This window comes from Camelina sativa, chromosome 6, assembly GCF_030686135.1.
Source record: "Camelina sativa cultivar CO46 ecotype springtype chromosome 6, ASM3068613v1".
NCBI lineage: Eukaryota > Viridiplantae > Streptophyta > Magnoliopsida > Brassicales > Brassicaceae > Camelina > Camelina sativa.
The window spans coordinates 15780114-15793176 of NC_141885.1; the positions used below are offsets into that span (position 1 = coordinate 15780114).

General features: G+C 35.4%; 1 protein-coding gene across 1 annotated transcript; it reads left to right on the plus strand.

Annotated features, from left to right (window-relative positions):
• The first annotated feature begins 7006 nt into the window (after positions 1 to 7006).
• On the plus strand, positions 7007 to 8014 carry LOC104698962 (uncharacterized). Its single transcript, XM_087456146.1, has 3 exons — positions 7007 to 7266; positions 7387 to 7580; positions 7686 to 8014. The coding sequence occupies exons 1-3, from the start codon at positions 7007 to 7009 to the stop codon at positions 8012 to 8014; spliced, it is 783 nt and encodes a 260-aa protein (XP_087312272.1).
• Positions 8015 to 13063: the final 5049 nt, after the last annotated feature.

Sequence of the window (13063 nt, forward strand, 5' to 3'; positions counted from 1 at the left end):
TTTCTGATATTTTTGCTGGTTTCATATATGTGAACAATACTTTCTGTTTCTGTTCCATATTGGAGATTGAATCCGATTCATCTACTGGTCTGCTCTAATTGACGATGGTTAAAACATGGTTAAGGTAACTTGGTTATGAAGTTGTTTGGTCAACATATCAATTCCGCTATTTCTGTTTTCCTAGTTTGTGATATATGATTGCTAAGGATTTTAAAGATCATCAATTATTTGTATATATTCTAAACATACATTTGTCAAGTATATTTTGCAAAAAAAAACTATTTGTTATTTTTGTATATATTTTTGTACAAAATCACATATTCGTTTCATGTTTATGCATATGCATTTGAACGCAAATTGCACTAGGTGCAGATTGTCATTAGTAAGCATCCCCAGTGACGTCTGGCTCAACCTAGCTTGTTCATAATGTGGCACTAAATTTTGCTATTCATGTTGTGGTGGTGAGCATCTTCCAGCTATGTGCAAAGATTATCATTTTTGGTCGAATAGGGAAAATAATACTGAGGTTTGAAGATGTCAAGATATTTGGGCTGTTCTTAATGACATAAAGAAGTTTTTTATATCTCATTGTGTGTGACCCATTGTTTTTTTTTTTTTTTTGAGAAGAAACTCTCGAAGGTTCACGCTTTGATGAACAACTTCATATCTTACAGTGAAGAATCCTTTAAATGGTTCGCCTTTCACCCAGATCTGTATTATGCAATCCAAGAGGTTAGGTTAGATTTGGTGTTACGTATTTTGTTATGAGAATCCATATTTAAACTCCTCTTGTGTAAATTTTTTGTTTCTCTAAGTAGCTATGTTTTTTTGTTGCTAAATGGAGTTTGTTGTTGAGCTCCAACGCTGATTGAGTGTAGTGTTCTGTTTTACTCCATCGTTTGATTATCACTCGATCTACTCTTCCTCAATATTTTGAGGCTTACTACAACTAATCAAGAAGACTCCTTGGATTTTTCTTTTCCGCATAGGCAGTTAGACAAGGCAGTTGCGAGCTACTTGGTAAACTGTGGGAATTTACTCCTATCAAAGATACTGAAGGTGTATGGATGATGAGAGGCAAATATTTTGTATATATTTTAAAAATCATTTTTCCGGCTAGAGATATATTTTATTATATTTCATCTAACTCAATTTAGATACTTTATTCTTTCAATGTAACATAACATTATTCATTCAAGGTGAAGATGACACGGGATTTGTCTACATCATGAACTGTTTCTTTCTTTCTACAATATGGAACTTTTGCATATGTCTTCAAGTCCAAAAATCTGCAAGAAACACCAACACAATATGTGAGTATGAAACAATGATAATAAGAAAATATATCAAACAAAATATTTTTTTAACGTTTAGTTCAAACCTATCAATGATGAGCATAATAGTTTTATTCTTTTGATATAATAATCAGATTTATATAAGTCCAAGGAAGTCCAAGAAAATGTCAAAATCAACAATTCTTTAATTTATACCATCATTGATAAGGTTTAATAAAGAAGAATGGAGCCGAAAGTAGCGGAATAACCAATTAACACCTTATATAAATTTTAAGTTATGTTTTTGTATAAGTAAATATCTAATAACTAAAATATATTGATCTCATCTTTATGTTAATTAGGTACAAAACAACAACACTTATTGAGTTATTTCCATCCTTATCAAATTTTTATTTCTGCTAGATGTAATGTATATGAAATATTATTATAGATATATGAGGATAATTTGTTAAGATTAGACATATTTCATTACTTATTCTAGATGTATACCTTTCTCTTAAGATCTAGCAGATTTTTTTTTTAAAGATTTCAATATATCTCAATATTTCTATTTGTAATTTTAAATTATTAATAAAAAAATTTAATAATGATATTATGTCATTTTTATATTTTTATACTAGGTAGTAACCCGTGCTGCAGCACGGGACAAAATATTTTCATATAAGTTTTAAATTGTAAAATGATTAAAAAATATATTAATCTGGGTGATATAACATAGGTGCGTTATTTTTCATGTAAATTAGAAAAATAAACCTAGTCGTGTTCACTTTAGAATGGGAAACACGTCTCCTCCTCTCTCATCCCGTCACGTCCCAACCCATCCCGTCTCATCTCTTTTCGTCTCATCCAGTCTCTTCTCATTTCATCTCGTCATGTATATATCCATCATAATTTTTTGACTTATGTTCGTTCTCTTTTAAATAATTACTCGTTAGACAATATTTACTAAAAGAGATTGGGTAAGATATTTAGACGGAATACCAGAGTTCTTCGTTGAATATTTTTTTTATATTTAATTAGTTAAAATTATCCAAAAACATTATATTTTTCAAAAACTATATAATTGTTTTCAAAAGTACCAAAATTTTCAAAGTGCACATTCCAAAGTGGTTAATTACTTGTTGTATAGTCAATTCTTATCCAAATTTGTCAAAGTTTGACAATTGAATTTATCTACATATATTTTCTGATTTTGTACTTTTATCTAAAATTCATGTCTCTTTTTCTAAAAAAAAAATAGTTCAATATATAGTTTTTCATTATTCGAATTACCCGTTTTCAGTTTACGTATACTATTTCTCATCTTAATACTATAAATAAACAGGATATTTTCTCAAAATTTAGGTAATATAATTCCGATGATATTAAGATTATATTTCAAAAATAAATAAATCTTGTGATTAAAGATTTTCAATCGTCTTTTGATTCGATTTTGGTTAAAATTATATTGTATTTTTCCACTTGGAACAGAAAACATGACACATCCGTCATGTCCTGTCTAGCCCGTCTCCTATTTTAGTTGTTTTTTTTGTCAACCAAACATTAAATTAAAATAGAATTTTTTGGTTGGTCCCCCAGACCGGAAGAAAATTGTTTATAAAAGAGTTTTCACCGCCTAACATGAGAAATATCCTTTTGGAGAACCATTAACCAAGACAGAGGAATATAATAATTGTTTTTGTATTTTAGTTTTATTTCATATCTCGTAATTCAGTTTTATTTTTGTTAGTATGTAGTATAGTTATTATTTTTGTGTTGATCATCGTTTTCATTCTATTTTTCATATTAGGACAGTTAGTTAAATAATAAGCATGTTCGAATTAATGTTCTATTATCGGTGTTAATTAACCTGGGTAAATAATTTTCCAATAATATTTTTATTTTAAAAAATAATGAATGGCTTAATTCATAAGTGGAATACTAACATTTCATTTCCAAATTTAATATTTATATTTTATGTGGTAGACAGAAAAAGATAGGAAAATGAATTTATGTAAGGACAGCTCTTTGTTTTTAAAAAATGTAAAGATTAAATTTTTGGAATTTTGGTGAACTTATATAGCCAAAGCAAAAATTTTGTTATATTAATATGCAAAGTTTTACATAACCTTTATTTTTTAATTATATTGTAAAATAATTTTGGTGTTAAGATGTTTATATGTTAATCCAATATAAAAAAATATATATTTTAGTGTTGTTTGATGTTATCATTTCCCTTCCCATTAATCATCAAATTTTTGTAGATAAGAACATTACAAAACAGGTTACATAAATTTTTGTCCAATATTTTATATGATAAAAAATATTATGAAATGAGTTTATGTGTGAAGCTTGCTTTTGTACACAAAACATTACAAAAACAGGTTACACAATTTGTCTTCTACATAAAATTTGAAACAAAAAGTAAAAGAGATCAATTATATATAGAGTAGCATCGATGGTGCTAGAAAGACACAACAAAATGATATTCAATATGAACAAAGGATTACAATAGTAGGGATATTTGTGAACAAAGGATTTCATGAATGATATATTGATTGTTCTTTTTTTTGTTGCATTAGTATAACAGAAATATTATCATTGTTTCGCTTTATAAATGTAAAGAATCCAAGTATTGATATAACATATACGAATGGGATAATAACAATATATGACAACTTCTGGATTATCTTCTTCATATCTTCTCTCACTAAAGCATGAATCTGTATACGAGGTAACAGTTTTTGTTAGTAATTGCATATAATGTTATTACAAAAATAATAACAAAATTGACTAAATTATGGTATCTTACTTGCATATCAAAACCAATACCATATCCAACGCCTCACCAACTCTGGCTGTGTATAATTTTCATGTATAAATGACCCTCACACGAACTCGCCATGTTGTCTTTCATGGTTGGAGGAAGTCAAAGGAAGGAACCATAGATTTTTTATGGATACAAAAAAATGTGATAAAATGAGAATTGCTTGATGAGTTAGAAAGTCGAGTGAATAACCATATTTATAGAGGACTTAGACGTCTAGGGTTATGGTTAAGTTGATTTGAGAAAATATTGGAGAGGTAAGATTTGGAAATCTTCAAGCGGTTTTTTTGCTCAATCACCGTGAATGAAACTAATAGTTAAGGTAAGATTATAATGTCGTGAATTAATAATATATGCATGATTGAATATTATTATTATTAAGGAAAGTCTTAGAATGAAGAATATGAGTTTAATTAGATACCAATTATAAAGATTATACGGGATTTCGATTATTGTGAATTTGTGAACTTGGAAACGAATAATCCCTCCTATTAATTAGATAACAATTCATAAAATTTGAAATAAAATTTGAAATGGTTGAAAAATATATTTTGGTTTCAACTAACACGATATATGAGGGAGGTTGTATGTTGGATTTCAATTTTATATATTTTATGATTGCAAGATCTTAGGAGTATTAACTATTTATTGTGTTGTTATATTTTAGGATGTAAATGTAAAACAACCTTATTTGGTAAGATTCTGTTTGATTTGATTAAATTGCGGAATTTAAGAATATTCAATGAAATTGGTCTTTCAATTTTAAATACTTGATTACCAAGTCAGAGATAATTTCGCTAATTAGTAGAATTAATTATAATCATAATCAATGTAAATAATTGACATTTATGGAAACATAAATCTTTTGAGTTCGAAATGATAAAGAAACGAATAAAGAAATATCGTTCAATTTTAAGAAACTTTATTACCAAGTCTATGAAAATTATTATTACAATTATCACTATTAATGTAAACAGTCGGGTCAAAATTTATGGAAAGAAAATAATCTGGTCGAGATTTATGGAACATTTCGTACTTTTGACCACTTGACCATGACTTCCTTTTGCAAAGTACAGTGGAAGTTAAATGTTTTATTAGTATCGAAAAGGTGAAAAAAAAAAAAAGTTAGATCTGACCCGGGATCTACGTGTCTATCTGTTTAGAATAAAAACAAAATTTCGTTTTTACTCTTAATGAAGATATTGTTGTAAAACACTTGTGGACTCCATAGACCGGCCCGCTCACAGTCCGTTAGGACATAGCCTTACGGCCCATTTACTGTCCGCACATGTACGGCCCATCGGCATAGCTTTACGGCTCATGGCCATTGCTTCACGGCCCATGGCCTATCTTATGTACTCGATTGCTTTATGGACTTTAGCCCTTGTACTTCTATTATATATACTTGTAACCTCGACATTAATCAATAAGACTAAGAGATTTCACTTCCTAAATTCTCTAGTTTACAACACCTTATCAGCACGATAGCCTCTAACCCTAAACCCTAAAGCAGTCGCCGCTTCCTAAACCCTAAAACCCTAAGGCGGCCGCCGATCTTCTTCTCTCTTCCACAAACCCTAAACCATCTTTCTTTCTTACTCCCATCCGAGATCAAACCTTTCCTGTTCGAAGATCTCCTTGTTCACGAGCATACCTTAAGCTCGTGATCAAGCTTCTATCGACAGCTTGATCGAGATTCTTGGTCCGTGTTCGGGGGTGAGTTCGTCTGTTCGTGGTTCGTGATACCGGACGAGAGAAGTACAAAGCTGTTCGTGGGAAGCTGTTCATCATCCGCGGAACCTGTTCGTTGTTTCTGTCCGCGGACGCTGTTCGTGATCCAGTACGTGGTTCTGTCCGAGATCTGGTTCGTGGTTCTATCTGAGATCCGGTTCGTGGTTTCTATTCGTGGTCCGTGAACGAGAGAGAGTTAAAACCGAGGTCTGTTAGCTCCCGGTCCATATCCAGTCAGATCCAAACCGGTGAAAGGTAAAACATGGCCGAACCCTCTTAGAACCCTAATATCGAACATGAACATTAATGAACTATTAAACCCTAATACTTCCAAGTACATAAACAAACAAACCTTAAAGTTATATCCATGTAAATCTTAAAATCGGATTGCATAGGGCTGTTAGGTTGTTTGTAAATTGCACCAAACTTTGTCAAACATGAAATCGAATTTGGTTGTTTGGATTATTTGTTGCATAAGAGCCTAGAACATGAACTTGTTAAAATCGAATATTGTTAAACTGTTCTAGGATTTAAAACTTGGATCATTCATGCATCATAACTGAAATTAGATCATGTATAGGATGTTAGAAAAATCGGCTGCATGAACTAATTCTTAGGATTCCTTAAGCATAAATTTGAACATAAATTTCCTGCAAATTTTCGGCCATGAAAACATAAAAATCGAGCATGAAACTTGTTCTAGGATTATTAGGATAATTTCTATAAACCTTTAATCATTATCCTAAAATTTAAATAAAATTAACTTTAATGTTCTAAGAGCATGTCCGATTAAATTAAAAACTTTTGTTAAGTTTCTATAAAATTAAAACATGAAATCGGAAATTAAATATTGGTTAGGATAAGTTCCTAATCATCTAAAACTCTTAAAACAAATTTACTAAATCCTAGACTAAAAGGAAATTTAAGAAAAAGGAAATCCTATCTAGAAATAAGGAAATTATTGCATGCATACATATTTGATTTTGTTGTCTTTGCATGCATGAATTTAAACCATACGAAATCTATAATGGGCAAGGACATGTTTCGGTCTCAAATACCGCATGGCCCAAGGCATGTTTCGGTCTCAAATACCGCATGACCTGAATAAATGTTTGTTGCATGATTCGGTCTCAAATATCGCATGCTAACTATCGGTTGTCTATATTATATGCAGATGGCAAACCTCAAAAGCCTTGACTATCCCATCTTGCAAGCTTCTGGAAAGAACTACTTGGAATGGGTCAAAGACACCGAAATCCACCTAAGGTCCAATGGCCTAGCTGGCTGCATTGATGAGGAAGTTGAGAGCACTGATAAGAGGAAGAATAAGTGTCTCCAACATATGCACCATCACATTGCAGAGAGTCTCAAGAGCCAGTACCTCTTTATAGACAATCCACTCGCCCTTTGGACACAGCTTAAACGCCGTTACGGGCACCAAAAGACGGTGCTCCTTCCAAAGGCCGAGTTTGATTGGAAGAACCTAAGGATCCAGGATTACAAATCCGTGGAGAAGTATAACTCTGAGCTTTTTAGGATTGTCTCACTCCTTAGGTTATGTGGAAAAGAGGTGACTGAGAGGGAACTGATAGAAAAGACCTTGTCTACTTTCAGCCCTAACAATAGAGTTCTTCAGCAACAGTACCGGCACCAAGGCTTTGCCGATTATGGGGCACTCATTGAATGTTTACTGCTAGCTGAGCAGAATGATGAGTTGCTGCTGATGAACAGTGCTATGAGACCTCCCGGTACAGCCCCATTACCGGAAGCAAATAAGGTTGATTTGGGAAAGAAAACTACAATGGAGCCTAAGGAGCCCAAAATGCCCCATGAGACCAACTATGTCCACATAGAAAGACACTACGGCCAAGGCCGTGGTGGCAGAGGACGTAGTGGCCGTGGCGGCCGTGGCGGACAGGCCGGCCGAGGAGGCCGCAGACGTGGTGTTAAGGGCCATACGTCCTTTAAACCACGTACCAAGGTCAAATCGGTATGCCACAGATGTGGTATGTCAAACCACTGGTCCAAGACTTGTAGAACTCCCAAACACCTCATTGATGCATACCAAGAAGTTCTAAAGAAAAACCCGGAAGCCAACTATGCGTACATCGATGATGAAGAAGACTTCGATCATGAGAATGACGACTTGCTAGAGACTTCCGATTGTTTTCAAGATGATTGATTTTCGTTTTAATGCGGTTTAATTTCAATGCTTTTATGCTTTATTTTCTTTATTGTATTGGATGATTATTTTATTTTAAATGCAATGGTTTTTATTTTATAATTGTCTCATTAAAATACAAAATTATGTCCTATTTTATAGAAATGGCCAAGGACATGAGTGAACTAGTAGTGGACAGTGGATCCAGCCACACTATACTAAGAGACAAAAGATATTTCATAGATCTTAAAATGAAAAGTGCAAATGTTAGTACAATTGCGGGTATAGCCAACATGATAGAAGGCTACGGCCAGGCTCACATTTTGTTGCCTAACGGCACACATATTGAACTAAGTGATGCCCTATACTCACCTAGCTCTAAGAGAAACTTATTGAGCTTTAAAGATATAAGATTAAATGGCTATCATGTTGAAACCAAGGGTGAAGGAACTAAAGAATTCCTATACATTATTGAAAATGTAAACGGCCAAAAGAAGGTCCGAGAGACTATACCTGCACTAGCCACTGGTTTATACCATGCTAAGATAAACATGATAGAAGCTAACATGGCTAAGCACAAAATGTTCACTGAACAATTCACTCTATGGCATGACCGGTTAGGCCACCCGGGTTCGAACATGATGCGTAAAGTAATTAAGAGTTCAAATGGGCACAACCTTAAAGAGAAAAGAGTTTTCCCTAAAAATCTCACTTGTGTAGCATGTGCACAAGGGAAACTCATTACAAGACCATCACCAGTAAAAGTCACAAAAGAGACTTTGCATTTTCTGGAAAGGATACAAGGTGACATATGTGGACCAATACACCCACCTTGTGGGTCGTTTAGATATTTCATGGTTATGATCGATGCATCAACCAGATGGTCTCACGTATGCTTGTTATCCACAAGGAACCTAGCATTTGCTAGGTTGTTGGCTCAAATCATAAGATTAAGAGCACATTTTCCAGACTTTCCACTAAAGACTATACGTCTAGATAATGCTGGTGAATTTACATCCTAAGTGTTTAATGATTACTGTATGTCCATGGGGGTGAGTGTGGAACATCCTGTGGCACATGTCCATACACAAAACGGATTAGCTGAATCCTTCATTAAACGTATACAATTAATAGCTCGACCATTGTTAATGAGATCGAAGCTTCCTGTGTCGGCTTGGGGACACGCGGTCTTACATGCAGCAGAACTCATACGCATCAGGCCATCTAGTGAACACATATATTCACCATCCCAACTATTATCGGGTCAAGAGCCAGACTTATCCCATCTCAAAACATTTGGTTGTGCCGTTTATACACCCGTTGCTCCACCACAGAGAACTAAGATGGGACCTCAAAGGAGGATGGGAATATATGTGGGATATGAGTCTCCCACCATAATAAAGTATCTTGAGCCATTGACAGGGGATCTATTTAAGGCCAGATACGCGGACTGTCAATTCGTTGAGTCCGAATTCCCTACGATAGGTGGTGAGACCGGCAAGCTGGTCAAGGAACTAACATGGAATCAAACATCCTTAAATTGGCAAGATCCTCGAACTCTAGCATGTGATGCAGAGGTTCAAAAGATTATACATTTACAACAGCTAGCTAATCAATTGCCAGATTCCTTTGCTGACCCAAAGAGAGTAACAAAATCGTACATACCAGCTTGCAATGCACCAATACGTATTGATGTTCAGAAGGAACACAATAAACAAGTTGCTACAGAGTCTAAACCACGTTTGAAACGAGGTAGACCGTTAGGTTCCAAAGATAAAAATCCTCGAAAGTCTAAAGGTGCAAAACAGACCGAGGTTCAGGGAATTACCGAAAAACCAGACATGGCCGCGGAAATAATTAATGTACCAGGTGAAGTTCAGGACGCTGAACCTCAAGAACCTGAAGGAATTGATAACAATGAGATATCAATCAATTACATAATGTCTAGAATAAAATGGAACCGGAAAAATGTCGACATTGATGAAATATTTATAAACAAGGTAGCACTTGAGATAAATGAGGATCTAGAACCCACATCCATATTAGAGTGCACTCAAAGTAAAGATTGGCTTAAATGGAAAGAAGCCATTGATGTGGAGTTAAACTCTTTAAAGAAGAGAAGTGTGTTTGGTCCGATCTTAAGGACGACACCTACCATTAAACCAGTTGGACACAAGTGGGTCTTTGTAAGAAAGAGAAATGAGAAAAATGAGATAGTGAGATACAAAGCACGGCTTGTAGCACAAGGATTCTCTTAAAGACCTGGCATAGATTATGAGGAGACATACTCCCCTGTGATGGATGCAACGACTTTTAGATATCTAATAAGTCTGGCCATAAGAGAAAATTTGGATTTACGGTTAATGGATGTTGTAACCGCCTATTTATATGGTCCACTGGATAATGAGATTTATATGAGATTACCAGAGGGTATAGAACATAAATGTAAAAATGGTACTCGAGACCAATACTGCATAAGGCTAGACAAATCGCTTTATGGACTGAAACAAAGTGGTCGAATGTGGTATAATCGCTTAAGTGATTATTTAGCTAAGAAAGGCTATAAGAACGACCCAATCAGTCCATGTATATTCATAAAGAAGTTTGCAAACAAAGGATTTGTGATAAGAGCAGTTTACGTGGATGATTTAAACATCTTCGGTACCTCTAGGGAAATCGCCCAAACTGTAGAATACCTCAAGAAAGAATTTGAGATGAAAGACCTAGGCAAAACAAAATTCTGTTTGGGATTGCAACTTGAGTACGTAAATAATGGGATCCTTGTGCATCAAAAGGCATACACAGAAAAAGTACTCAAGAGATTTAATATGGAGCAAGCTCACCCATTGACTAGCCCAATGGTTGTTAGAAGCTTAGACTTGGATAAAGATCCATTTGCTCCTAAGAAGGCCAATGAAGAAATTCTTGGACCTGAAGTGCCTTACCTCAGTGCTATAGGAGCGTTAATGTTCCTGGCTAGTCATACTAGGCCGGACATATGCTTTGCCGTGAACCTCCTAGCAAGATATAGTTCTTGTCCAACTATACGGCACTGGAATGGTATTAAACACGTACTACGGTACCTGCGAGGGACGGTTGATTTTGGTTTATTTTATACTAACCATAACCGAGACTGTCTAGTTGGTTTTGCTGATGCAGGTTACCTATCTGATCCACACAACGGTAAGTCACAAACAGGTTATGTGTTTACGCACGGCGGTACGGCGATCTCTTGGCGTTCAATGAAGCAGACTCTTGTGGCCACATCGTCAAATCACGTGGAGATCCTAGCCATCCATGAACCCAGCCGTGAGTGTGTTTGGTTGCGGTCTATGACTCAACATATTCGGACGGATAGCGGCTTAGAAGACAGCAAGGGAGCAACCGTCATCTACGAGGACAATACGGCTTGCATCGCCCAGCTCAAGGAAGGATACATCAAGGGAGATCGGACGAAGCACATACTGCCGAAGTTCTTCTTCACACATGAACTACAAAAGGCCGGAGAAGTTCAAGTGGTGCAAGTACAGTCCTGCGACAACTCAGCCGATCTCTTCACCAAAGCATTGCCGACATCGACGTTCAGGAAGCTCACGCACAAGATTGGGATGCAGAGACTTCAGGACTTGGAGTGATGTTTGGATCAGGGGGAGCAATGTGTGTTGTACTCTTTTTCCTTCACCAAGGTTTTGTCCCATTGGGTTTTCCTGGTAAGGTTTTAATGAGGCAGCATCCCCTAAGCACATTGCAGCGATCCCATCCAACATGGCACGGTCATCTCGTCCAAGGGGGAGTGTTGTAAAACACTTGTGGACTCCATAGACCGGCCCGCTCACAGTCCGTTAGGACATGGCCTTACGGCCCATTTACTGTCCGCACATGTACGACTCATCGGCCATAGCTTTACGGCCCATGGCCATTGCTTCACGGCCCATGGCCTATCTTATGTACTCGATTGCTTTATGGGCTTTAGCCCTTGTACTCCTATTATATATACTTGTAACCTCGACATTAATCAATAAGACTAAGAGATTTCACTTCCTAAATTCTCTAGTTTACAACAGATATATTATTTTGTCTTGTTTTCAATGGTATACCCTTGTAATTTCTTACAAAACAAAGGTTTATTAGTTAAACGACTTTACAAATAATAGTAGGGATTGCGTTTACAATCATCTCAATCTAGGTTGTCAAAAAAAAAAAAAATCATCTCAATCTAGCTTAGTAATTTAAATTACAATCAATATAGCAATCTATGTTATAATGATTCGCTTAATATGGCATCTAGGTTATTAAAATAATATGATCGTCTGAAAATATTACAAATCCAATAGGGAGAAAAACCAAACTTAATACGCGATCATAGCAATTTTGGTGTGATTACAAATCCATTTGGTGTGATTTCTTTGGCATCTAGGTTTACTAATTTTGTATTTTTCCTATATTGTATGATCCTAGCTACAGTTGTGGGCAATGCTGTTATGTTCTTCATGAAAGATGTGCGACTCTCCCTCGAAAAAGGAGTCATGTGTTCAACAACAAACCATTACGCTACACGTCGGAGATAAAGATTCTTCCAAAAACTGGTCTGAGTGTGATGCTTGTAGAACAGTCTCCAATGGTTTTAGCCTTTTAGGTACGTTTCTGGTGATTGGATTCAAGATGTTCTTTGCGGTTCAATATCAAAACCATTGCTCCATGATGGTCATTCACATCTTTTATTTTACTACAAAACGCAAGGCAAGTCGTCTTGCAGTTCGTGTCACAACAAAATGGCGAAACCTAGAGTCCTATGTTGTGATACTTGTGACTTTGATTTGGATTTCTACTGTGCTAATTTACCTGAAACGGTAAAATATAGCTGCGATGAGCATCCTCTTTCTCTATGCCACGGCGAGAATGATGTGATTTATGAAAAAAAATATTGGTGTGATATGCGAAACCGAAACAGATTTAAAGAAATGGTTCTACACTTGTTATGACTGTGGGGTAACTTTACATGTCAAGTGTGTACTTGTAGACTTCTCACGTCTCATGCCAGGACGCAACATAAACGTTGATGGATATGAG

What these genes read in the sequence shown, in the direction of transcription:
- LOC104698962 (XM_087456146.1), top strand. Translation starts at nt 7,007, where the DNA reads ATGGCAAACCTCAAAAGCCTTGACTATCCCATCTTGCAAGCTTCTGGA. An exon ending in CAGCTTAAACGCCGTTACGG is followed by an intron (nt 7,267 to 7,386) that starts GCACCAAAAGAC and finishes CTCACTCCTTAG; the next exon opens with GTTATGTGGAAAAGAGGTGA. An exon ending in CAGTGCTATGAGACCTCCCG is followed by an intron (nt 7,581 to 7,685) that starts GTACAGCCCCAT and finishes ATGTCCACATAG; the next exon opens with AAAGACACTACGGCCAAGGC.